The sequence below is a fragment of the Lathyrus oleraceus genome, chromosome 4 (assembly GCF_024323335.1).
Source record: "Lathyrus oleraceus cultivar Zhongwan6 chromosome 4, CAAS_Psat_ZW6_1.0, whole genome shotgun sequence".
NCBI lineage: Eukaryota > Viridiplantae > Streptophyta > Magnoliopsida > Fabales > Fabaceae > Lathyrus > Lathyrus oleraceus.
The window spans coordinates 298,189,240-298,212,759 of record NC_066582.1 but is presented as its reverse complement, the minus strand read 5'-3'; the positions used below and the strand labels follow the sequence as shown (position 1 = coordinate 298,212,759).

The following is a 23,520-nucleotide window of genomic DNA, read 5'->3' as shown; positions in this document are numbered from 1 at the left end:
TCCTTCCAATTTGCCTAAGCATGATTAAGGAGTGTGATTAGCAGGAACTATAAAAGCCTAATCATAACAGAAATTCTGGATCAACAATCACATTTTCAGATCAAATCACAAAATTTCACAAATTCTCTCAATTCTCACAATTTTCACTCACATTTTTTTCACTCATTCATCAAGAATCCATCACTTTTTCTGTTTCCTCTTGTGTGAATCATCGATTGCAGGTGGAACTAAAGATCTGTTTGAAGTTAATCGTGGAAGAATCGTGCTGAATTCACAACTGTGCGACCTTGAGCTTCCATGGCAGTTTGAAAATTCATCATCATCGTGCACTATTGAGCTGGATCTTCACCTCCATACACCTCCTGCATCACTCTAGGCGATATGTTTTCACCATTGAAGTCCTGCAACGCTCGATTTCATTACTGCATCATCAAGAAGGTAAAAATTCAAAACTTCTAATTCATGAAATTGGCATGTGGTTTAGGTAGATCTTGCAACCTAGAATACACTGCAACTTATGGTTTTGAATTTCATTAGGTTTTGAGTGAGAAATTTGGAGTTGAAGGTTTGAATGTGAAACTTCTTTTGATCGATTCATGCTAGATACTTAGAATTAGGCTAGAGCATGTTGATATTGTTGATGTACGTGATTAGACGATTCCGTTGATATATGATTTGCTAAGTTTCGTGAACAAATGTTCTTGCTGATTTCTGGAATGATGAACACTTTGAATACGCTCAAGAACGCGTCCAAATGCTTGTTTGATCCGTTTCCGCCTGGCTTTCGTTTGAATTCTTGTTTCCCGCGGGTTCCAGCCAGTCAGAGCGCGCCACGGCGTTTAATGAAACGCTGCGTTTCAACGCTAGTGCTCAACAACTACAAAAATGCCATTGCAGTCTTTAATTCATTTTAATTGTTTAAATGTTTATTTCATTTTGTGATTCAATTTCAAAAATTCATAAATAATTCATGGAGCATCCAAATTGCATGGGGATTTTTGCATTGATCTCCATTTTTTCTCTAGTTTCTTATGAGCATGATAACTCAAGTTGTGCCTGATTGATTTTTAATTTTGCCTAATGACTTTGATCATGTATCCTTTGTGTATATGTTTGCCATTTCATTCATAAAATAATGATGCCTTATCCAAAATGCTTGAAATTTTATATGCATGATCTAGACTCTTTCCTGGTGATTTTGATGTATAGTTTGCTATTTTTGAGTTTCTGGATTGGTAGATATGATGTGATCTTCATGAGTGTGACAATGTGTACATACTAGGTTTTGTTCAACTTCTTGAATTTTGTTTCCATGCTTAGGTTATGCCAATTACTCTGATTTTTTGCATGTGATTACTTCTGTATGTCTAGTTTGAGCATGATTTTTTGTAGGATTTGTTGATCAATTTCCTATTTGATTGGGATTTTATTTGCTGTTTAGTCATTTTTGGGATCTTCTTGAGTGATCATTTTACATAGGTTGTGAAATTCTCATGCCTTATCATATGAAGCTGAAATTTTGTGGATTGATCCTTAGCATGTTTAACTTCATTTTGGCATTGGAGTGACTCATTTATCTTATGTCATTTCTTTTTTACACTTGCCTAAAGTTGATACATCATTTGTGGCCTAGTTTGAGCTCATTTTTGCATACCATGACTTCATGATTTAATTCCCATACTTCCTCTGGTCCAAATAGCATGAAATTTGATATGTTGCTCATCGAATGTGTTCTGTTTAAGCTGGAATTTTCTGGGAATTTATTGAGCTATTTTGGTATTTGTTTGATTGTGATCATTCTGTTTGCTCCAATGCGATTCCAAAGTGCATAGTTTGACATGTTTAGCTTATGAGATAGACTTGGTGCATAGTTTTGATGTGGGACCAACTGGAAGTTATTCTTAATTGATAAATCTTGATTTTGATCAATTTTCACTTGCTGTTTTGCATTTTTCACCTCCTTTTGACCCTAGGCTTGTCCTAGTGGTCTTACTTCTCACATTTGAGTTGTTTTTTCAGGTTAAAGAAGCAATTGCTTTAAGGAATTTAATTCAAGTTGATTGATTTTGGTTTATTTGATTATCATGAACTAACTTGGTTTGTTTTGTAGGATGCTAACTCATTTGGTTTGAGTTTGTGCTTTGCACATGTGATTGATTGTGTTGTCTGTTGGTTCATAATTTGTCTGTTTTGACTTTGTGATTGAGATACTGATTATATTTGATTGATTTCAGGTACCATAGTCGCTTTAGTTCCTTTGAGAACTTGCTATTGCTTTGCTTTGCTTAAGCATTGAGGTAGACTCTCTTGTCTCCATGTAGTCTGGAAGACCTGGCTTGTTATTTAGCCAGACAACTGTCTGAAGTCCTCCTTAAGAGGCAATGTTTGTGATTGTTTAACTTTGTCCCCAAGCAGGTAAAGACCTCATATGAGGCAATTGGTAGACAAAAGAGATATGTAGCCTATCTCCTACTATTCTGTGAGTCACTCACCTTGCTCACACCACATGTGTTGATGCATAGTGAGTAAAAACCCAAGATCTATCGAGTCTAACTTGTGGAGAGAGTTCCATCTTTCTGAACTCCCACACCTTCTGATATTCAATGCTCTCCCTGACCAGGGATAAGAGTGATGAGGCACACCCCTCATATCCTTTCATCTGCTTCACCTTGGCTCACAATGTCAAGGTTAAGAGCACCATTTACCCTATTCCAGTTGACTTCATAGTCTAACCCTTTGATTGAGCCTAATTGTTTGGTTATAGTGGGTGCTAAATGACTTTGTTTGATTGATTGCTTGTTGCATTTGTACATGCTTGCTTGCCTTTGTGCACTTATCATCATTGATTGTTCATTATTGCATGATCATCATTGCATACTCTTGTGGTTTGTTTGAGTTTACCCATTGAGGACAATTGTAAGACCATGTTCTTTGGCCATTGTTCCTAGGATTTGGAAGGGACAGAGTGTAAGACCATTTCACTTGGTCACTCATATCCATTGCTTAGTGCATTGTTTGTTTGTTGTATGTGAGGATGCAATTGTAAGACCATGTTGTTGGCATTTGTACTCCCATGATCATCCTTTGGAGGTTGGTATAAGTCCAGATAGATTGGCACCTGACATCCAAGTTTTATTTTACTTTAGGAGATTGGTGTAAACCCATTTATTGGTATCCGATATCCGCTTTTGCTTTGTGAGATTGGTGTAAACCCGTTTATTGGTATCCGATATCCGCTTTTGTTTGTGAGATTGGTATAAGACCATTGATGGCATCCGGTATCACCTTGCTTTTATTTTTACTTGCTTTGTTGCCTATTCCTAAGGACACACTTGAATCATCTTCTATATGATTTCAAGAGGTGAACCTTTCTAAGGAGTTTTACATTCCACTATCCATACCCTCTTTGTCCTAAACCTTTTCACACTTTGCTTTCAAAAAAACTTTGATTTGTTGTGCAAACATCCTCATGTCTTTTCAAATTAGAAACTTGGACCATAAGTCCTTGATTTGTCAAACTCCATTTCATAACACTTCTTTGAATCAATCTTAATCATACCTTGACCATATTTTGTGAATAATCATAATCAATTAACTTCACCCATTCAATTGTTTTGGCTTTGTCCATTGTTAATATGTTTTCATGCATTAGCCTTAGGTTTCAATTACCATAGTGGTTGATGTAAATCTTACCTTATCCGTAGTGAGTTGATTGTAAGTCTTCCATGCTTATTATAGGGTTAACCCCTCACTAGTATGTTGAAGCCGTCCTCACATGGTGGATTGTTGATTCGGGTTGAGTTTTCTCCCATTGGTAATGAAAAGCCTTAGTGCTTGTGTTTTAAAATGAACTCACTAATTTTTGGAAATCTTTTAGCCGAACTACGGCGTTTTGATCCTTACCTTTGATGGAAGGTACGTAGGAAACGGGTTCATCCGTTCAAACACAAAATAACTAACTTGTACATTCTTTTCTCATCATCCCATTCGTGTTTGCACAATATGTCAAAAACAAATAAACATTTTATACAACAAGTGTGAAAAGGGCTCCCTAGGAGTACCTAGGACGTGATGGGTGCCTAACACCTTCCCATTGCGTAATTTACCCCTTACCCAGATTCTCTGATCTTTTCATTAGTTTTCTACGTGTAAAACTTCTTAGGTTTTTGTTCGCTTTTTAACCAGTCCTTAGGATAAATAAAAGTGCGGTGGCGACTCGATTCATTGTATGCTTTGCTTATGGTTTAATCAATAAATCATATAGCGACGAATACACCGCTACACGTACCTCAACCTCATTATCTCGAAGCAATCGGACATAGGCAGGGACCAACTCCGCCCTGGTAGGTTCAGGGCCTACAGCTTCACATAGCTCATACAATTGATTTGCAACCATGTAACGCACACGCCACGACTTATCCTGAGAGAAATTAACAATAACTGGGACTTTTTGTCCTCACCCAAACTTGTGACTCCTCCTCTACTCCTCATTTACCCTTTTACTGCTTGGTAAGAAATTAACCACTACTTACAAGTTTACTCGACACACTTGAACAAGAATGGGATATGTGTTATTTGAAATATTGGAATGGGATTGTATTAGTTCATGACCGTGTTGTTTGATGTTGTGCAGGGTCTTGTGTCATGGCGCAGTTTGGTGAGCTGCCATAAGCGTGACGGTTCGCCTCACAACATGAGCCTGATAATGCATCACTACAATGTCGCCCATTCTGTTGGTATCAGGTTAGCATTAACCTGGTTTTGACTTTGGCTTGGCAACTGCTGGCTTCTTAGCTGCTGCAGAAAGCTTGAACGAACCTTTAACCTTAGCAAGCTTTCCAAAAGCAACATTCTTCTTCAAATTTTGGAGAAATAGCTTCTTGAAGTTTCCAGGAAGCTGTTTCTGTTTCTCTTTAATGAATTTCACAATCGCGTATTGGCTCGAACCGTTCTTCTCCTTTAACGACACTATTGCATCCTTAATCATCTCTTCGTAAGTAGGATGGGAAGCAAGGTTTCGTGGTTTGGAATCTTTCTTAGGTTCGGTTTCCTTGACTTTCTTCATCTTCTCAGTTTCGGCCTTTGGTTCATCAACTTCCTCCAAGTCCGGAGGTTCGGCGGTTCCTGGTTCGGACACGGGTTCAACGGAGATGATGGGTTCTTCGGTGGTCATTTGAAAGGGAATTGAATTATGGATGCAGAGAAGAGTTTGTTATAGTGCAAACTGAAATGTCTTTGTGTGTGATATTGCATGATTTGGTTTGTTATTCACAGGGTTTGGTTGCGTTTGTTACGTTTTGCAAGGGCCTTGGCTACAAGATACTGACATCTGCCGACAATCAACATGTGGAGATACGGCTGGTACTTGCAAATCCTTGAAAATAATTTCAGGTTCCCTCACCCATGATGTAACTCTTATGGATGAAACAATTGGGAACTGAATATCATTCAGTCTCAGTAGAGCCATTAGAAGGATTATCATGCCACATGATAGGATAACAGCTTGCTCCAGATGAACCTGCTTCTGCTCATCAGGTTAGTACTGGTCTGAACTTTGACTCGCTTTAATGGCCAGAATATGCATACGGTCGGATCAAAATCTTCATGGCTTACATCGTATATTGCAAGCTTGCTTTTATGAGTTTAAAACTTGAGTCCCTTTATCGATTTCAGGTGGTGTTGTAGCAGAAACATTCCAATTTGAAGTTTGGGTTGCGGCGGCCGGAAGAAGTCATAGACACGTTGGTGCCAAGACTAAGGTCGACCGTGTTGTTATATTGTAGTCAAATCGCTGCAGAATGCTCAATTTTACAAATCCAAATGGTATTCTGTCTCTGGAGGCTTCCTAATCAAAGATGTGGAGGTGTCTCAAAGTGATCAATTTTGATACAACCTTTGTAGAAAGCTCCACTTTTTCATTAGGTTTCAATGTTAGTGTTTGTAACAAAACTGCTTAAGGATTTGTAAAGACTTCCCAGTTCTCTACAGTTGGACAAGTTAAGATATCTTAAATGTTTCAATTTTCTAATTGATCTAGAAAACTTGCTTAAAGAACAATCCGTCAGCTTCAAGACACGCAAGTGTTTGAATTTTGAAATGATTAACAATTCATCCTCATTGAATTCTTCCTCATTGGAAGACAATAAAATCAAAGTTCGCAGCCTACTTCCATCTAATGAGTCCAACAAATGAATTGCCTTGGATTCCAATGATACATGCATGAGTTTTTGTACACGGCTTTTTGTCTCACTGTCTAAGTAACAACAAACATTGCCAGCTACTTGCATTTCAAGATCATGCATTAAATCATGCATTTCGAAACTAACTATATCACCATCTTCACCCACTTTTGCATCTTGGAAAAATGACCTCATCAAGAAAAACTTCACAAATTCTTCACCAGTGTCTTCCACGAGTTGCTTTTCATCTGAGCATTGAAGATAACCCTGTGCCATCCAAAGTTGAATCAACAGATCCTTCTCGATTTCACAATCGTTAGGAAATAAAGAGCAATAGGAAAAACATTGTCTTAACCGAGGCGACAAACTTTGGTAACTTATTTTCAGGATTGGTAGTACGAAGCTTTCTCTGGCTTCGCCTAATTCCAAAAACACGCCTTGTAAGACATCGATCCGTTCAGTTTCTTCACTTTTACTCTGTAATAGGCCTCCCAGTGTTCTAATTACTAGTGGAAGTCCCATGCACTATTCTGCTATTTGTTTGCCAATTGATTCGAGTTTTTGATCCACTCCATTGATTTCATTCCTAAATGCCATTTTCTTTAACAGACTCCAAGATTCATCTAGAGTCAAACAATTCAAAAAGTAGAGGTTGCTTGTTTCCAGTCTCTTTGACAGTCTTTCACCAGCTAAATTTTCATGAAGTTTATGTTGTATGTATTCAATGGATAACTTATCATCAATTTTGCTATCGGTTAATGACTCCCGCATTTTCTTCACAATAGTCTCTGGATTCTTGAGATTCCTGCGTCACTAAGTAGTTCCTCCTTTTGCCTCTCACATTTAGAAACAGCAGCAGATGAAAACTGAGGTAAGTTTATGTCTTTGATACCATTTCTCTCATAACACTCAGAGCTCCTAAGTCCATAAGCAAACCTAATGTTTTTTTAGATGGGTATTTAAAAATCTCTCCAGGCTCTTAAGAAAGTGACAGAAGAAACCAATCTCTGGATCTGATAACGAGTCCACACAAAGAATGTAGGTGAGTATCCTCATGACCAGATGAAAAGGTCATGAAAAAGAAGAATGCAAACGAATGATTGATGTGTCGAAATTTTCAGGGCCAAAATCGGGGTATGACAGTTGCCCCTATTTAAACATCCTCCACCAGAGGAAAATGAAACAACACTTTTTCATCGGATCGCAGTGGGGGATGGTTAAATACCATGGAGACCTAGATTTTGATCCTGAAAAAAATGCAAATGCTATGATATAATATGCATGGATGCAAGACTCTTTATTTTTTTTTGAATTTATCTGTTAGGGATACGGAGAACCTACTAGACAGACAAATCTGTGGGGAATGCTGATGGTCCACAGGGAGACAGACAAATGGTAACAACCAACTCGCTGGGGAAAACAATCATGTTGGAGAATCAGACACACACTAGAGAGTACTCAAAGTGAAATTCGACGAACGACACTTAGAATACAAGAGATTTCGGCAGTAAGTTCACACATGACTTACTAAACCCGAATAAGAAAAATTTCTACAACAGGTTCATACATGACCTAACAACATTGGAACAAAAGGTTCAGCAACAGGTTCATACATGACCTGACAATACTGGAATAATCAAAGAAAAAGATTCTTCAAAATAGGTTCAGACATGACCTGGTAACACAGGAATAAAAGCTCAACAGCAGGTTCATACATGACCTGACAATGCTGGGGAATACCAAGAACGGTTTTGACAGCAAGTTCAAACATGACTTGACAACAAACAGAAAAATCAAAAAGAGTGTATCAACAAGTTCATACATGACCTGACAACACTGAAATAAACATAGAGAAAGATACTTCAAAACAGGTTCATACATGACCTGGTAATACTGGAATGAAAGCTCAACCACAGGTTCATACATGACCTGATAATGCTGGGGAATACCAAGAAGTTCTGACAGCAGGTTCAGACATGACCTAACAAACTCAGAAAAATTCAAAAAGAGTATATCAACAAGTTCATACATGACCTGATGAGCAACTTGAACATTTTGAGAAAATTTCCACAACAAGTTCATACATGACTTGACAACCTTGGAACAAAAGATTCAGTCACAGGTTCATACATGACCTGGTAATACTGGAATAAAGGCTCAACAGCAACGGGTTCATACATGACCTAACAATGCTGGAACATTCAAAGAATTTTCAACAACAGGTTCATACATGACCTGACAAACTTGACTATTCAAAGAATTTCAATTAACAGGTTCATTCAAAGAACTTTCAACAACAGGTTTATACATGACCTGACAAACTTGACTATTCAAAGAATTTTAATTAACAGGTTCATACATGACCTGACAAAACAGGAACATTCAAAGAATTTTCAACAACAGGTTCATACATGACCTGACAACACTTGACCATTCAAAGAGTGCTCAATTAATAGGTTCATACATGACCTGACATTACTTGAGAAAAATCAAAGGGAGTTTTATCAATAGGTTCATACATGACCTGAGAATATTGGAAAACATACAAAGCAAGTTTCAATAATAGGTTTATACATGACCTGACACTTTAGAATACATATGATGGTTCTGGAGATTTCTCACAAGAAATTCATCCAATCACAGATTTTGGAGATTCCTAACAGGGAATTTATGCAAAACAAAGATAAACATGAGTCTTCTTATAAGTAGATCACCCATGCAAAAGGCTACAATGATTCTTTACAGAGAAATCAAACAAAACCAACATCATTGGAGTTTTCTAACACGAAAAACCTCCAAGCTTCTGGGAACTCCTCAAGATGGTGAGTCATACATGACTTTCATGGAACCATCAGGAAAGACAAGGTATTCAAACTCTCTGTACGTGCCAACAATAATTGGACTTGATGAAAGTCATTAGTAAACAATTACCGGCTACAACGGAGTTTGCCAGCAACAACTGGACTTGAAATGATGTTGGCGACAACCAAACTTCAGATATCAATCACAAATGTATTTACAAACAGATTGACAGTAATGCCAACGACAATTGGGTTTAAAATAAATGCTGGTTACAACCCGACCTTAAAGGATACCAGTTACAACTGGATTTGGTCAAAGACACTGGTGACAACCATACTTAACAGACGATGCCAGTAACAACTGGTCTCAGAGGTCAAGGAATACAATCAACAACGAGACCTGAGATTATGCAAATGAGCGCGAAGCACTTCGGGTTATGCATGATTTGGATTTTGCTTATATGCATGATGTATGAATGATCATGAAATGCAAATGCTGACAATATACAGACTGCAAATTAGGGAAAGCTTTATGGAGGTACTGAATCATCAACACCAATAACTCAACCGAAGGAGTGAGCAAATGCATCAAAGGAGGATCTATCGAGCTGAACAGTCACAACTGGCCCAATAACCCTTCCAGAGAATGATAAATTTGTGCTCTCTGGAGATAGATGTTGATCATCCAAGGGGAGTCTTGCAACTTGAGACTTGCGGGGAAAGACGAAAGATTTCCTTTTAATATTTCCACATGTTAAATCAAAATTGTGTTTCTCAATATGTTGAAAAATTCTTTTTGAGTTCAAAATTCATTATTAACAAATAAATGACATTTTGCATAACAAAGAAAGTCAGAGAAAAACAGCAAATGATAGAATTTGATAGGCAAACTTGTATTTATTCAAGAATGGTAGCACACAAATGGCGTAGCTCCATGGAATGTTACAAATTTGAAAATGGCAATAGGGAAAGGTTTACATTGAATCGCAATGACTACTACTATCCCTAATAACAATGACTCCACGAGACCTCGCTTCTGAAGGGAGTAACTAGATTGACCTTCCATTTTTAGCTCTTATGTGTTGATCAGTGACGAACCGATGCAGTTTATGCCTTTTGTCCCTAATTTTTGCATGGATCGCCCTTTCGGGTTTTCAATCCACCGGGACGCTCCTTTTTGCCTAAGTCGCCCTTTCAGGTTTTCAACTTAGCGAGCTACCATTTTTTTTGTCCCTAACTTTTTCCTGGACCGCCCTTTCGGGTTTTCAGTCCACCGGGATTTGTTAGGCATAGTATCTTTTGACTGCATCAAAGTTCACAGGGTGAATTAGCTCTTCGCCATCCATAGTTGTGAGAAATAGAGCACATCTAGAGTATGCTCTCTTTACAATGTATGGGCCTTCATAGTTGGGAGTCCACTTCCCACGTGAATCTTTGTGTACTGGCAAGATCTTCTTGAGCACGAGATCTCTTTCCTTGAACTCTCGAGGACGGACCTTTTTGTCAAATGCCTTCTTGATTCGTTGCTGGTACAATTGTCCATGGCACAGAGCGGTCATACGCTTATCATCAATGAGGTTAAGTTGATCATAGTTGTTCTGGATCCATTCAACTTCATCCAGCTTGGCCTCCATCAATATTCTCGTGGAGGGTATCTCTACTTCGACTGGGAGAACTGCGTCCATCCCATACACTAAGGAGAATGGGGTTGCCCCTGTTGAAGTGCGGATTGAGGTCCGGTATCCATGCAACGCAAAGGGGAGCATCTCGTGCCAATCCTTATAAGTTTTCACCATCTTTTGCAGGATCTTCTTGATATTTTTGTTGGCATCTTCAACAGCACCATTCATCTTTGGACGGTATGGAGAGGAATTATGGTGGTCAATCTTGAAACTCTCACATAATTCTGTCATTGTCTTATTGTTCAAGTTTCAACCGTTGTCAGTGATGATCTTGCTTGGGATTCCATAGTGGCAAATAATCTCCTTCTTGATAAAGCGAGCAACCACATGTCTCGTCACATTGGTGTAGGAAGCAGCCTCTACCCATTTAGTAAAGTAATCGATGGCAACCAGGATGAAGCGGTGACCATTGGAAGCCTTCGGCTCTATAGCACCAATCATGTCGATGCCCCACATTGAGAAAGGCCAAGGTGATGTCAAAATATTCAACAATGTTGGCGGTACATGCACCTTATCAGCATAAATTTGGCATTTATGAAATTTTCTTGCATAGCTGAAACAATCGGACTCCATGGTCAACCAGTAATAGCCAGCTCTCAAAATCTTCTTGGCCATGGCATGTCCATTAGCATGGGTTCCAAAGGATCCTTCATGAATCTCCTTGATTAACATGTCTGCTTCGTGTCTATCCACGCATCTGAGCAGAACCATGTCATGGTTTCTCTTGTAAAGCACATCATTGCTCAAAAATAATTTGGACGATAACCTCCTCAGAGTTTTCTTATCCAACAATGTAGCTTCTTCTGGATACTCTTGACTTAAAAGATATCGCTTGATGTCATGAAACCATGGTTTACCATCAATTTCTTCTTTAATCAGCTGACAGTAAGCAGGCTCATCTCTTCGCTCGATTCGAATAAGTGGAGCTTCATTATGGAATCTGACTTGGTACATTGGTGCTAATGTTGCCAAAGCGTCAGCCACTTGATTTTCTACTCTTGGGATGTGATGGAAAGTGATATCGTCGAAGTATTCTATCATCTTCACAACATGAGCACGATACGGGATCAGCTTCGCATCGCGAGTTTCCCGTTCTCCTTTGACTTGATAGATCACCAAGGCTGAATCTCCATACACCTCAAGGATCTCGATTCGGAGATCAATTACAGCTTCAAGACCAAGGATACAAGCTTCATATTCTGCGACATTATTCGTACAATCAAAGCACAACCTTGCTGTGAAAGGGGTAAAGCCACCATTGGGATTCATCAAAACATCTCCCACACCATGACCACTGTAATTGGAAGAACCATCGAACGCGAGCTTCCATCGAGATCCTGATTCTGGTCCTTCATCTGGGCCTGGGATCTCACAATCTTTTATCACCATGATATCCTCATCGGGGAAATCAAACTTCAACGCCTGATAGTCTTCATCTGGTTGATGAGCAAGATACTCTGCTAACACACTTCCCTTGATTGCTTTCTGGGTTACGTACTGGATGTCGTACTCTGACAAAAGCATCTGCCAACGGGCAAGTCTTCCAGTCAAGGCAGGTTTCTCAAAGATGTACTTTATTGGATCCATCTTCGAGATCAACAAAGTAGTATGGCAAATCATGTACTGCCTTAAACGACGAGCGACCCATGCTAGCGCGCAACAAGTTTTCTCCAAAAGCGAATATCGACTTTCACAATCCGTAAACTTTTTACTCAGATAGTAAATAGCATGTTCTTTCCGACCAGTTTCGTCATGTTGCCCCAGCACGCATCCCATTGATCCTTCAAGCACAGTCATGTACATGATTAATGGCTTTCCTGGGACAGGAGGAATCAAAATAGGAGGCTCTTGTAAGTATTGACGAATCTTCTCAAAAGCATTTTGACAATCAGAATTCCATTCAACAACTTGATCTTTTCGAAGCAATTTGAAGATAGGCTCACATGTGGCCGTCATATGTGAGATAAACCTTGAGATGTAATTCAAACGTCCCAGGAAACCTCTAACTTCTCGCTCGGTGCGTGGAGCAGGCATTTCTTGTATAGCTAGGACCTTGTCAGGGTCTACCTCAATTCCTCGTTGACTAACGATGAAACCAAGCAACTTTCCTGAACGGACACCAAATGTGCATTTTGCAGGGTTTAATCGTAATCTAAACTTTCTGAGGCGTTCAAACAGCTTCTTCAGATGGTTCATATGATCCTCTTCATTCTGAGATTTAGCGATCATGTCGTCAACATAGACCTCTATCTCCTTATGCATCATATCATGGAAAAAAGTGACCATAGCTCTCTGGTAAGTTGCCCCAGCATTTTTGAGACCGAAAGGCATTACCTTATAGCAAAAAGTGCCCCAAGGGGTAATAAAAGTGGTATTCTCCATGTCATCTGGAGCCATCTTGATTTGATTGTATCCAGAAAAACCATCCATAAAGGAGAATACAGCAAAACCTGCAGTATTGTCTACCAGAGTATCAATGTGTGGTAGAGGGAAATCGTCCTTTGGACTAGCTCTACTCAGATCCCTATAGTCAACGCACATCCTCACCTTGCCATCCTTTGTAGGCACAGGTACAATGTTAGCTACCCATTATGGGTACTTCGCCACTGCGAGAAAACCAGCGTCAAATTGTCTTTTGACTTCTTCACGAATCTTCAGAGCCATATCTGGTCTTGTTCTTCGGAGTTTTTGTTTTAGTGGCGGACATTCTGGCTGAAGCGGGAGCTTGTGCTCAACGATGTCAGTGTCTAGACCTGGCATATCTTGGTATGACCATGCAAATACATCCACATATTCTTGTAGCAGCTTAACCAATCTCTCTTTGATGCTTGCTTCAAGTGTGGTGCCGATTTTGACTTCTTTCTTCTCTTCCTCTGTGCCAAGGTTGATTGTTTCCACCGGTTCTTCATGTGGCTGAAGGGCTTTGGACTCGTGCTCGAGCAGCCTTGCCAATTCGTCGGGGATGTAACAATCTTCTTCACCCTCTTCTTCCGCTTGGTAGATAGGGGAGTCAAAGTTATGAGAGGTAGTAAAGTCATTGGATTCAACGGGGTTATCATTTATTCTGCATGTTTGAATGATTGATTTCTTTTAGAAAAGTAAAAATAAAAGATGCATAAATGAAAAAGTTTTTTGTTTTTGAAAAGATTGCCATTTTCTTAAGAGAAAGCCAATTAAATGAATAAAAAGAGTTTAACAAAATGCATTTCATTCATTGATAATGATTATTTAAAAATGAAAAGGGGCCCTATAACATGATCCATTAGCCTTGGGCAGAGCTAAGGATTTGAGAGGAAAAATACGACAATTATTACTTTGACAAAGGAAAAATTTCGGGGATCTCAACTGCCTTCCAGTTGTTCAAAGCTGTCTCACACCGGTAAACCAAACATGGCTCATCTTCATTTGCAGTGCTATCTTCAATTGCATCGACCTGATCTCCATGGATGAATCCTGTGCTAAGGAACACTTCCTGGATGCTTCGGGTGTTGTCCTTTGCAGGGACTCGGGCTCCTTTCACAGCGGAAGGCACATATCCCAGACCAAAGCGATCATGCTTCTCACGAATATCAATAACTTGACCCCAACCTTCAGGGTTTCCTCCTTCGATACTAGACTTTGCGCTCTTCAGAGAAGCGAAAGATGAACAAGCTTTCCCAACAGGGTCCTTCATTTCCACAAAAGTGGCATTGGCTATTTCAAGAGCTTGGAAAGAAGTTTCCAAAGCGTCTTCATCAGCCTCAATATACCTGAAGGATGAAAGGTGACTGACCACAAAGTCCTCCTCTCCAAAAATGATGATTAGTTGATTGTCCACTACAAACTTCATCTTCTGACGTAGGGTGGAGGTAACTGCCCCTGCAGCATGAATCCAAGGACATCCCAGCAAGCAGCTATACGCTGGATTAATATCCATGACTTGGAAATTAATCGTGAATACATGAGGGCCAACCAATATGGGCAATTCCACCTCTCCAATCACGGTTCTCCTGGAACCATCAAAAGCTTTCACTACCAAGGCACTAGGCTTCATAGCTGGTCCTTGATAAGATAATTTGGCGAGTGTTTTCTTTGGCATAACATTCAGAGAAGATCCGGTATCAACCAACACTCTTGCCAAAGCATCATCTTTGCATTTTACCGAGATATGGAGAGCACGATTGTGATTTTGTCCATCCTCGGGTAATTCCTCTCCACTAAAACTCAAAGTATTACAAGCTGTGATGTTTGCCACTACTCCATCAAATTGGTCTACTGTTATGCTTTGTGTTACATGAGCTTGAGCAAGCACCTTCAACAAAGCCTCCCTATGGGCTTGGGAGTTCAATAGCAGAGACAGAATAGAGATCTTAGACGGTGTTTGATGCAACTGGTCCACAACCTTGTAGTCACTTTTCTTGATCAACTTCAAGAATTCAACAGCATCTTCGGATTGAACCACTTCGGGTTCTATAGTGGGAGCTACAACTGTTGATTCCTTGTTTGGACCTTGAGGAGTCACATTGAATTCGGGCGTATAGATTCGACCACTACGGGTCATTCTGCTCATCCCTGCAATATTGGTGACGTCTTCACTTACAGTTTCTGTCACCTCAGCGTCTGAACTTCCTTCAACAACCTTATCCACAACAGTAATCTCATATTTCCAAGGCACGACCTTGGTGCTCTCGTAGGGAAAAGGCATGGGCATACATATTTCAACAGGCGACGGATGACTATTCTCAGGTGCCACCCTTCTGCTATAGTAAGGGATTTCCACTGGTTCGGGTAAATTGAAACAAGGTTCAATTACCAACACGTCTTCGTTCTTCACAACACTAGATATTTGAAGCACTCCTTTATCCATTAAATGTTGAATGTTGTCTCGTACCACCTGACATCCCTTTGGGTATGTGGCACACTCTTCACAATTTTCATGATTAACATTAATCATGCCAGCTTCCACCAATCGGGCATGGAATGCTGCCAAAGGAGTCTTAACATCCTCCACCTTCGCAACCATAACAACAGTAGATGCATCTCCAATGGCGTTCACCGCAGGATCTCCATGGGGAGGAAGAGGATTGTTCTTCACATTCGGTCCCATGTCCTTAAAAGACAGGATCTTGCTCTCAACCAGTTCCCGAACCCTGTGCTTTAGAGCATAGCAACCCTCTAGGTCATCCCCGGGGGCACCTTCATGGAAAGGACAGTGTGCATTAGGGTTGTACCATGGAGGAAGACGGTCAGGTGGAGGTCCCAAAGGTCTGGGAACCACCAACCCATTTTGCAATAGGGAGGGATACAACTCAGTGTACGACATTGGGATTGGATTGAAGGTCGCCCTCTCCCCTTGCCTCCTATTTTGGTTTTGAGCATTTTGCCTTGGCGCTGGAGCTCTCGGTTGTTGATAAGCAGGAGTTGTTGGTGCTTGTTGATAAGCTGGCGGAGCCGCAGCACGTTGTTGAACTGGAGCTGGTCGATAAACTGGAGGCGCTTGATAAGCCTGAGCAGGTTATTGATTGAATGCAGGCATCACAGCAGCTACGTATGGTTGCGGGGCGTACTGGATGGGGTACATGGGTTGTTGATAGGGAAGTGGTTGTTGAACATACTGCTGAGGTGGATATTGTTGTGGTCTCCTTCTTGGAAGAGCTCTTCCCTGTCCAACAGTCACAACATTTGTTTCCCCTTCCTTCTTCCTAGGAAACCCTCCAGAGAACTTCTTTTGATTAGCGTTTGAAGTCCCAGCTACAGCCGCCAGTTTTCCATTTCTTACACCATATTCGACGCGAGCTCCTATAGCAACAAGCTCGGAGAATCCCAAAGAAGCACTTCCAACCATCTTCTCGGGGTTGAACCGTGTCGATAAACAGTTCAGCCAATTCCTTCTCATCCAGAGGTGGTTCGACCTGAGAAGCCAACTCCCTCCATCTCTGAGCGTACTCTTTGAAGGACTCTTTGTCATGTTGGAACATGCTCTGCAACTGTCTTCTGTCAGGCGCCATATCCATGTTATATTTATAGTGTTTTATGAACGCGTCTGACAGGTCTTGGAAACACCTAATCCTGTTCTGATCCAAACTCAAATACCACTTGGAAGGAGCCCCACTTAAGCTATCTTGAAAACAATGTATCATCAGCTTGTCGTCCTCCACGTGTGCAGCCATTTTGCGGTAATACATGATGAGATGGCTTTTTGGACAAGTGTGCCCCTTGTATTTGTCGAAGTCCGGAGTTTTGAATTTTGCCGGAATCACCAACCCGGATACAAGGCACATTTCTTTGGCAGCAGATCCAAAGACGTGGTCTCCTTCTAAATCTCGGAATTTCTTCTCAAGGAGCTGCATGTTCTCCTTTACCTCCCTGAAGTCCTCAAACCTTACTTCGTCACCAGCAACTGTTGAGTCAACAGTCTGATACATGTGGTTTTGATCTTCATAATGAGGAACATGCCTAGCATAGGCAGCTGGTGGAACCACAATATGGATGACTGGACGTGTGTCAGTGTAAACCGGTAATGGCACGGCTTGTTAGACAGATTGCCCCATGTCGTGCACCACCTCCGCTCGGGGGACGAAGTCTTAAGGTAGCCCATACGGAGGAAGGGTTAAGGGTAACGTCCTCTGAGGTGGGACTTCCACTGTCGGGCCCGTGGTCTCTGAAATCACGGTCGCTTGTGGAATCTCAAACCTGAAGGTTAAAGCTTGCAGCATCTCTCGCATCTGGGACATGCCTCCCTTGATTTCATCTAGTTCAACTCTAACTCGGGCGCTCTTTTGTTCTTGTTCAGCCATTCTCTGTCTTGCTCTAGCGAGAGTATTATACTGGTGTTGAAAATTCAGCGTGAAACTGGAGGAAGAAAGGGCGGTGTGAGACTCTATTTTGAAAATGCATGAATGCATGTATAGATGCATCTTGTTTGCAAAACTCTTGGTTAGTTTCAATCATTCATTTCAGAAATACCACAATACTTGTTCGCAAATATTTAAAGTAATAAGGAAATGAAACACAATAAAAATGAATCTCAAAAGCGATTTTTCATTAATCTCATATCAAAGTTCAAATACAAACAACGTGCTCATGGCTTATGGGCTTTCCGAACCGTAGCAAGGTCGGTAGTCAACCCTTCTAGCATTGCCTTACAAAACTTAATGAAATTAAAAACTTGATGCCGGGTGTTCTCTGGACACATGCACCAATCAGCTTCTTGCAGCTTCTCAAGAAGCTCTCACATGATGGAACTCGCAAATCCGGACAGCCTCAGAAATTTGCCCTTCCACTCAGTATAAAGCCCGTGGAGATCTTGAATGATGCGCAAGTCTTCAGCCTTGGTCACCTCTATGTCCCTATAGAGGTTTCTCCAATATCTGCACTCACCTAGCAATACCATATAGGCAGCATCCTGATCCCCACCTTCGAGTGCCTGGATTCTAGCATCGGCTCGTTCCAAATGATATTTCAGCCGTGTGCAAACTCTTTCTGACTCTTCAGTCTTCAGCTTCTCGCGTTCCAGAGTATCCTTGTATTTCTGAATGGTATTCTCCAGTTCACGAGTGCGAATCTCAGAAATCAGTCGTGCTTCCCTTTTCATTTCAAGGGTCAGTTCCAGAGTCTTGTTGAGTTTTTGAATCCGGAGTAAAGCTTTATCCAACTCTTCCTCTTTTGACTTGAACACAGATTTAGTGTTGTAGAGCGCTTGTCCGAATTTTTCCCTCCTTGCTTCAGACTCCCTAGCTCTTTTGTTGGAGATTTCAAGCTCCTTGTCCTTCTTTTGTTGATCGTCTTTCAAGTTCCTATTCTCTATCGAGACTCGGCCGAGCTTAATTCTTAAATCAGCATTTTCCAACTCCAACTCCTTGATACGGGCATTGAGCTTCTCTACATCTTCAGGTAATATGGATTCTGGCTCAGGAACCAATGGATAGATATAAGGATCAAATGGAAAAGGGAGTTTAATCATCTGAACCCTCTCTCTAACCCAACAAGTGTAAGGCTCTTGAGTAATGACATTTCTCTTACCCAACTTTTTACCTTTTCTGATAACTACTTGCCAAGACCTCTTGATCTTTTTCACCATGGGATGATCTGCTTCAGCACTGTGTAAGACAAACGGCTCTAGAGCTTCAGTTTTTGGAGGGCCATTCATAGGGTACCCATGCTGCCTCAGAGATAACATGGGGTTATAGTTAATGCAACCATTGGTTCCTATCAACGGCACATTGGGGAAGTCTCCAATGCTGACAATCACATTCTCGGTTTCCCAATCCCTGATATACCATTTAACATGACTAGAGGTGAGGGAAGCTAACTTCTGGGAAGGTTTGAGTTCCCTTGAGACAAAAGGACCTTCTTCGGGCATATGGGATCTAAACCAGGCATGCAACAACTGCGCACAACATAAGATGATTCCTCCCTTCTTCTCATGACGATCGTGGAGACTGTAGTAGAGATCTGCCAAGAGGAACGGTACAGGGTTACCAGAGAGGAAGATTCTCACCGCCAGGTGGTCCACAAAATGGTCAATATTTGGGAAGAGAACTATCCCATATACCAACACGGTTAACACAGCATATAAGGCTTCCCAATTCCCTTCTTTTTCCATCTTCTTAGCTTGATCTTCCAAGAACTTCCTAGAAAAACCATTGAACGGTCCTTTCACATCCCAATTGTCCACGACTTCAAAAACTTTCAGACCCAAAGCTAAAGTTATCCTCTTGGGAGGAATATCTTCATCGAACTTAGGAAATGGATTATGATCCTTCAAATTCCGGCCTATGATCCTCTCAAACTCCTCCAAGGTAGGAGCCAACTGGAAGTCAGAAAACGTGAAACAACGTAGAGGTGGATCATAGAACTGAGCAATAGTCACTGCGGTCATCATGTCCATCTTCTCATTTAGGATGTCCAGAATTCTTCCATAGTTTTGCACAAAGCTGTTGAGTTTGATTGGTGTTACTTTGGCACTCAACTTCTGCAGGCTGACAAGGTCCACATTCTTGTATTTGAACTGAAAAGTGCCTCTTCTCTCAGGATTCATCTTGCTAACAAGTCTTGGATTCCTGAAATAATGCGAAACAAACTAAGAGTTTTGCTTTTTATGCGTATGCAATGAATGGATGGATGCAATGTTTTTTTTGGATAGGTTCAAAGGTCCGAGGTATGGATAAATTTGATTGCTTTCCAAAACGGGGTTCTCACCGGGTGTGATTTAGGGCTTTGTTACAAAGGATCCCCAGAGTCATTGATTCACAAGAATGTTTGACGCTTACGGGAAATACTTTTCGGTCGTCAACTCCATCAAGGGAATCTATTCTGGGTGAGGTTCTCGTACCGACTCTTACGAAGTATTCACCTCGGGAGTCCGCACTACGCAACCATCGACTCGGTTCTAGACAGGGTACTCAGAGTCATGGATTCAAAAGATTGTTTGACGCTTACAGAAAATACTTTCCGGTCGTCAACTCCATCTAGAGAATCTATTCTGAGTGAGGTTCTCGTATCGATTCTTACGAAGTATTCACCTCGAGAATCCATACTACGCAACCATCATTTCTAGTTGGCCAAAGGTTCAATGTTCTAAAAGGCTCTTAGAGTCATGGACCCCTTTGAAACATTGAAGCTTACAAGGTATACACCTCGGGCGACAATATTTGCAAAAGGAATTACTCTAAGTGAGGTTCTCGTACCGACTCTTACGAAGTATTCACCTCAGGAGTCCATACTACTCAACCATCGTCCTATCTTATATTTTTTTCACTCTAGACTCGGGTGTAGAGTCTTTCCCACATGGTTTGCAATCAAATACCCAAATACCAACAATCACAATAGAAATAATATACAATAGATATATCAATATAATAATAAAGATAATAAAAAGCAATAAATAAGGAAAAGCCACACAACTAAACAAACAAAGGCACCCAAACGTCCTAACTAGGCCTGACTCGCTTAGGGAACAACAGTCCCCAGCAGAGTCGCCATCTGTCGCACCTCATATGAAAAAATGAGTGACACGACTTTAGCGAAGCGCGATCGCACGCTCGCAATGATGGACTGAACAGAGTCGCCACCGAACTTTATTTATTCCTAAAAAGGAAAGGGGAAATATCGATAAAACCCAAGACAAAACGACAATGATTATGGTCGTCGCAACCAAATCAGGGTTCGGGAGTCGATTACGCAAGAGGAAGGTATTAGCACCCCTCACGTCCGTTATACTCAACGGGAACCATTAGGTTATTTGTGTGCATTAATGTTAGTTTGAAATGTTAGGCTTTTCAATTTATTAGGTGGGAAAGAAAGAGTAAAAGAGAGGAAAATGTTTTTGGATTTTTGACGAAGGACTGACCTAAGTTTTTTATTAGTGGGCCTGACAAGATTTACAAATCCTGCTCCTACGTATCTCAACAGAGAAATCAAGGCTTACGTAGTTCTGGGTAGAAAAATGTTTGTTTGTTGGTCGATTTTAGCGAAAGCTACTTTGTGTCAAATCGACGAAAACATTGTTGGACTACCCAAAACAGGTGGAAAAACATTGCTTTGCATTGTTTTGAAACAAAGTACCTCTCGTTTGAGAAAAAATTTGAGAGTCAATCGCACGGCGGAGAGAAAAAGAAATTGATTGGTTTGATGTGTTTTGAATAATGGCGAGAACTTGGATGAGCGAGATATCCATCTCGAATCCTAGTCTCAGGAGTGCGTGGTATACACCACGTTCCATTTCCATCTTATTTGCAAAAATGTTTAATAAGCATTAAGTGTTTTTTGAGGTTTGATTGAGAAAGGGTTTAAAGAAACCACATTGATAATTTTAAATGATGGCGAGAGCTAACATAGGCGAGGCATCCGCCTCGAATCTTAATCTCAGGAGTGCATGGTATACACCATGTTCCATTTCCATCTTTATTGAAAAGTGTTTAATAATGGAATTAAGTATTTTTGAGTATTTGTTATGAAAATGACTTGACATTAGATCAAGCATTTGATGAGCGATTGAGAAAGATTTGAATGAGTGTTTGAGAGAAACAGAATAGATAAATTTGGATGATGGCGAGAGCTAGGATCGGAGAGATATCCATCTCGAATCCTAGTCTCAGGAGTGCGCGGTATACACCACGTTCCATTTCCATCTTTATTGAAAAGTGTTTAGATAGGAATTAATATTTTTTGAGTTTTTATTATGAGAAATGGCTTGACGTTGGATCAAGTATTTGATAAAGGTTTGAAAGAAATGGAATGGAATGGGAGGAAGAAATGAATTGATTTGTTTATTGAGAAAAATACTCGACGTTGGATCGAGTCTTATTTTTTTAATCTTTTGGAAATGGTTGATTTTATTCTTGTGTTAGTAGCTAACTAAACAGTCAAACAAATAAAGAAATGAAAAGCAGTAAAATTATTACAAATCGGGGGAGTGGGGTACATTTTGTCAAATGGGGATTCAAAGTAATGAAATAATCAAATCGGGCCCAAACAACAAACAATGCGATGGATGAGTGTAAGTGCAAGCGAACTGTCTCATTGTAAGAAGGCCCAAGAGTAAACCATGTGAAAAAAATAAATAACACAACAAATTATATTTACAAAACACTTAAAAATTAAATCTAAAAAAGGTAAAAACGGGATTTGCACGGGTGGAAATTGAGGGACGCGCAAAACCTAAATAATGTGCTCAGAGCCGGTTTACACATGTTGACAACAATCGAAATGTCATATGTGATTAATCAGAACGCGGCGAAATACCATCAATGTATCGATAAAGGTAATCGTGGATAAACAACATGGGAATTGTTGAACCCATGAATTAAAATCGATGTTTAACAAATAAAAATAAAATAACGACGAGAGAATAAAAACTAAAGTTGAAAAGTGAGAATAAAATAAAACAAAATGATTAATAATAAAATAAATCTTAAATCAATCAAAGATTAAAAATTGAATAAAGTGAAAAAAACTAAAACCAAAGTGAAACACAAGGGTATTAAACCCGGGACCAAAGGCTTGCCAAAGCATCCCTTTACCAACTCCGCCAGACAAACATCCTTGTTGTATGATCTCAAGCACTAATACATAAGATAAACATGAACCAAACTCTTAAATAAAGCACAAAGTTAAAAACAGGAACAGGTTCTTATAAACATTTTCATCTTCATCCATCCAGCGATATCTTTCTTTCCATTTTGACCATACAATAAAACATTAAAAAAATCAAAAGCAAGATAACTCCACAAACACATGTAGGTGACGGTAAAGCTAAACCAAGTGGAAACTTGAAGGAAACCAAACTGGCATGCAAATAACTCCCTCAGAATGATGCAAAGCGAGACCGAAGCATGGATTAGAAACAAAACTCGTAAATGAAACTAATTAGTTGCAGCGAAGTCGACCGACGGATGTAAAGAGAGATTTTGGATTCCCCTTTAGAACGTTAGATGTTTCGGCTGCTCAACTTCAACTCGTGTGAATCCTCCGGCGGCGTTCCGATGAATCCTTCGTGTTTTCTCTGAGGAAAGGTAGAGATTCTAGCTTATCTCCTTCGTCTCTTTCTTTGACTTTGTTAGGGCTTTGATGTTCTCGTCTCCTCATCGTCAAAGATTCTTAGGGTTTTTAATTTTTGTTATTTTGCAGAATTTTCTCTCCTTTTCGTGAACAGTGGACGCGCCTCCTTCAAAATTAGGGTTTGTGTGCTCTTATATGCGTGAACAACAGGGACCACAGGAGTGAATTCGTAGTCTCATAGTACGGAGTTTCCTGAGGAATTTTTGTCTTCTTTCAACAGGTGGTCCCTCCTTCAATCCTTTCCATCTCCAAGAATTTTTACTGTTGGTAAGAAGCTTATTTACTGTAGTGTATTTCACTTGAATAGAATATACATTT

General features: G+C 40.3%; 2 protein-coding genes and 1 pseudogene across 2 annotated transcripts; all 3 read right to left on the bottom strand.

The window, feature by feature from the left end:
- Positions 1-4,750: 4,750 nt before the first annotated feature.
- Positions 4,751-5,310, bottom strand: LOC127137197 (histone H1). Its single transcript, XM_051063680.1, has one exon. It carries the CDS (start codon positions 5,171-5,173, stop codon positions 4,751-4,753), a length of 423 nt encoding a protein of 140 aa, XP_050919637.1. The 5' UTR covers positions 5,174-5,310.
- Positions 5,311-5,731: 421 nt separating this feature from the next.
- On the bottom strand, positions 5,732-6,950 carry LOC127137196 (putative disease resistance protein RGA3; annotated as a pseudogene).
- A 1,569-nt stretch (positions 6,951-8,519) lies between these two features.
- LOC127137195 (uncharacterized) lies at positions 8,520-17,066 on the bottom strand. Its single transcript, XM_051063678.1, has 6 exons — positions 16,484-17,066; positions 16,253-16,440; positions 14,659-16,147; positions 14,048-14,520; positions 8,644-8,703; positions 8,520-8,543 (listed from the first exon to the last, which is right to left on the bottom strand). Exons 1-6 carry the CDS (start codon positions 17,064-17,066, stop codon positions 8,520-8,522), a joined length of 2,817 nt encoding a protein of 938 aa, XP_050919635.1.
- Between the last annotated feature and the right edge of the window lie 6,454 nt (positions 17,067-23,520).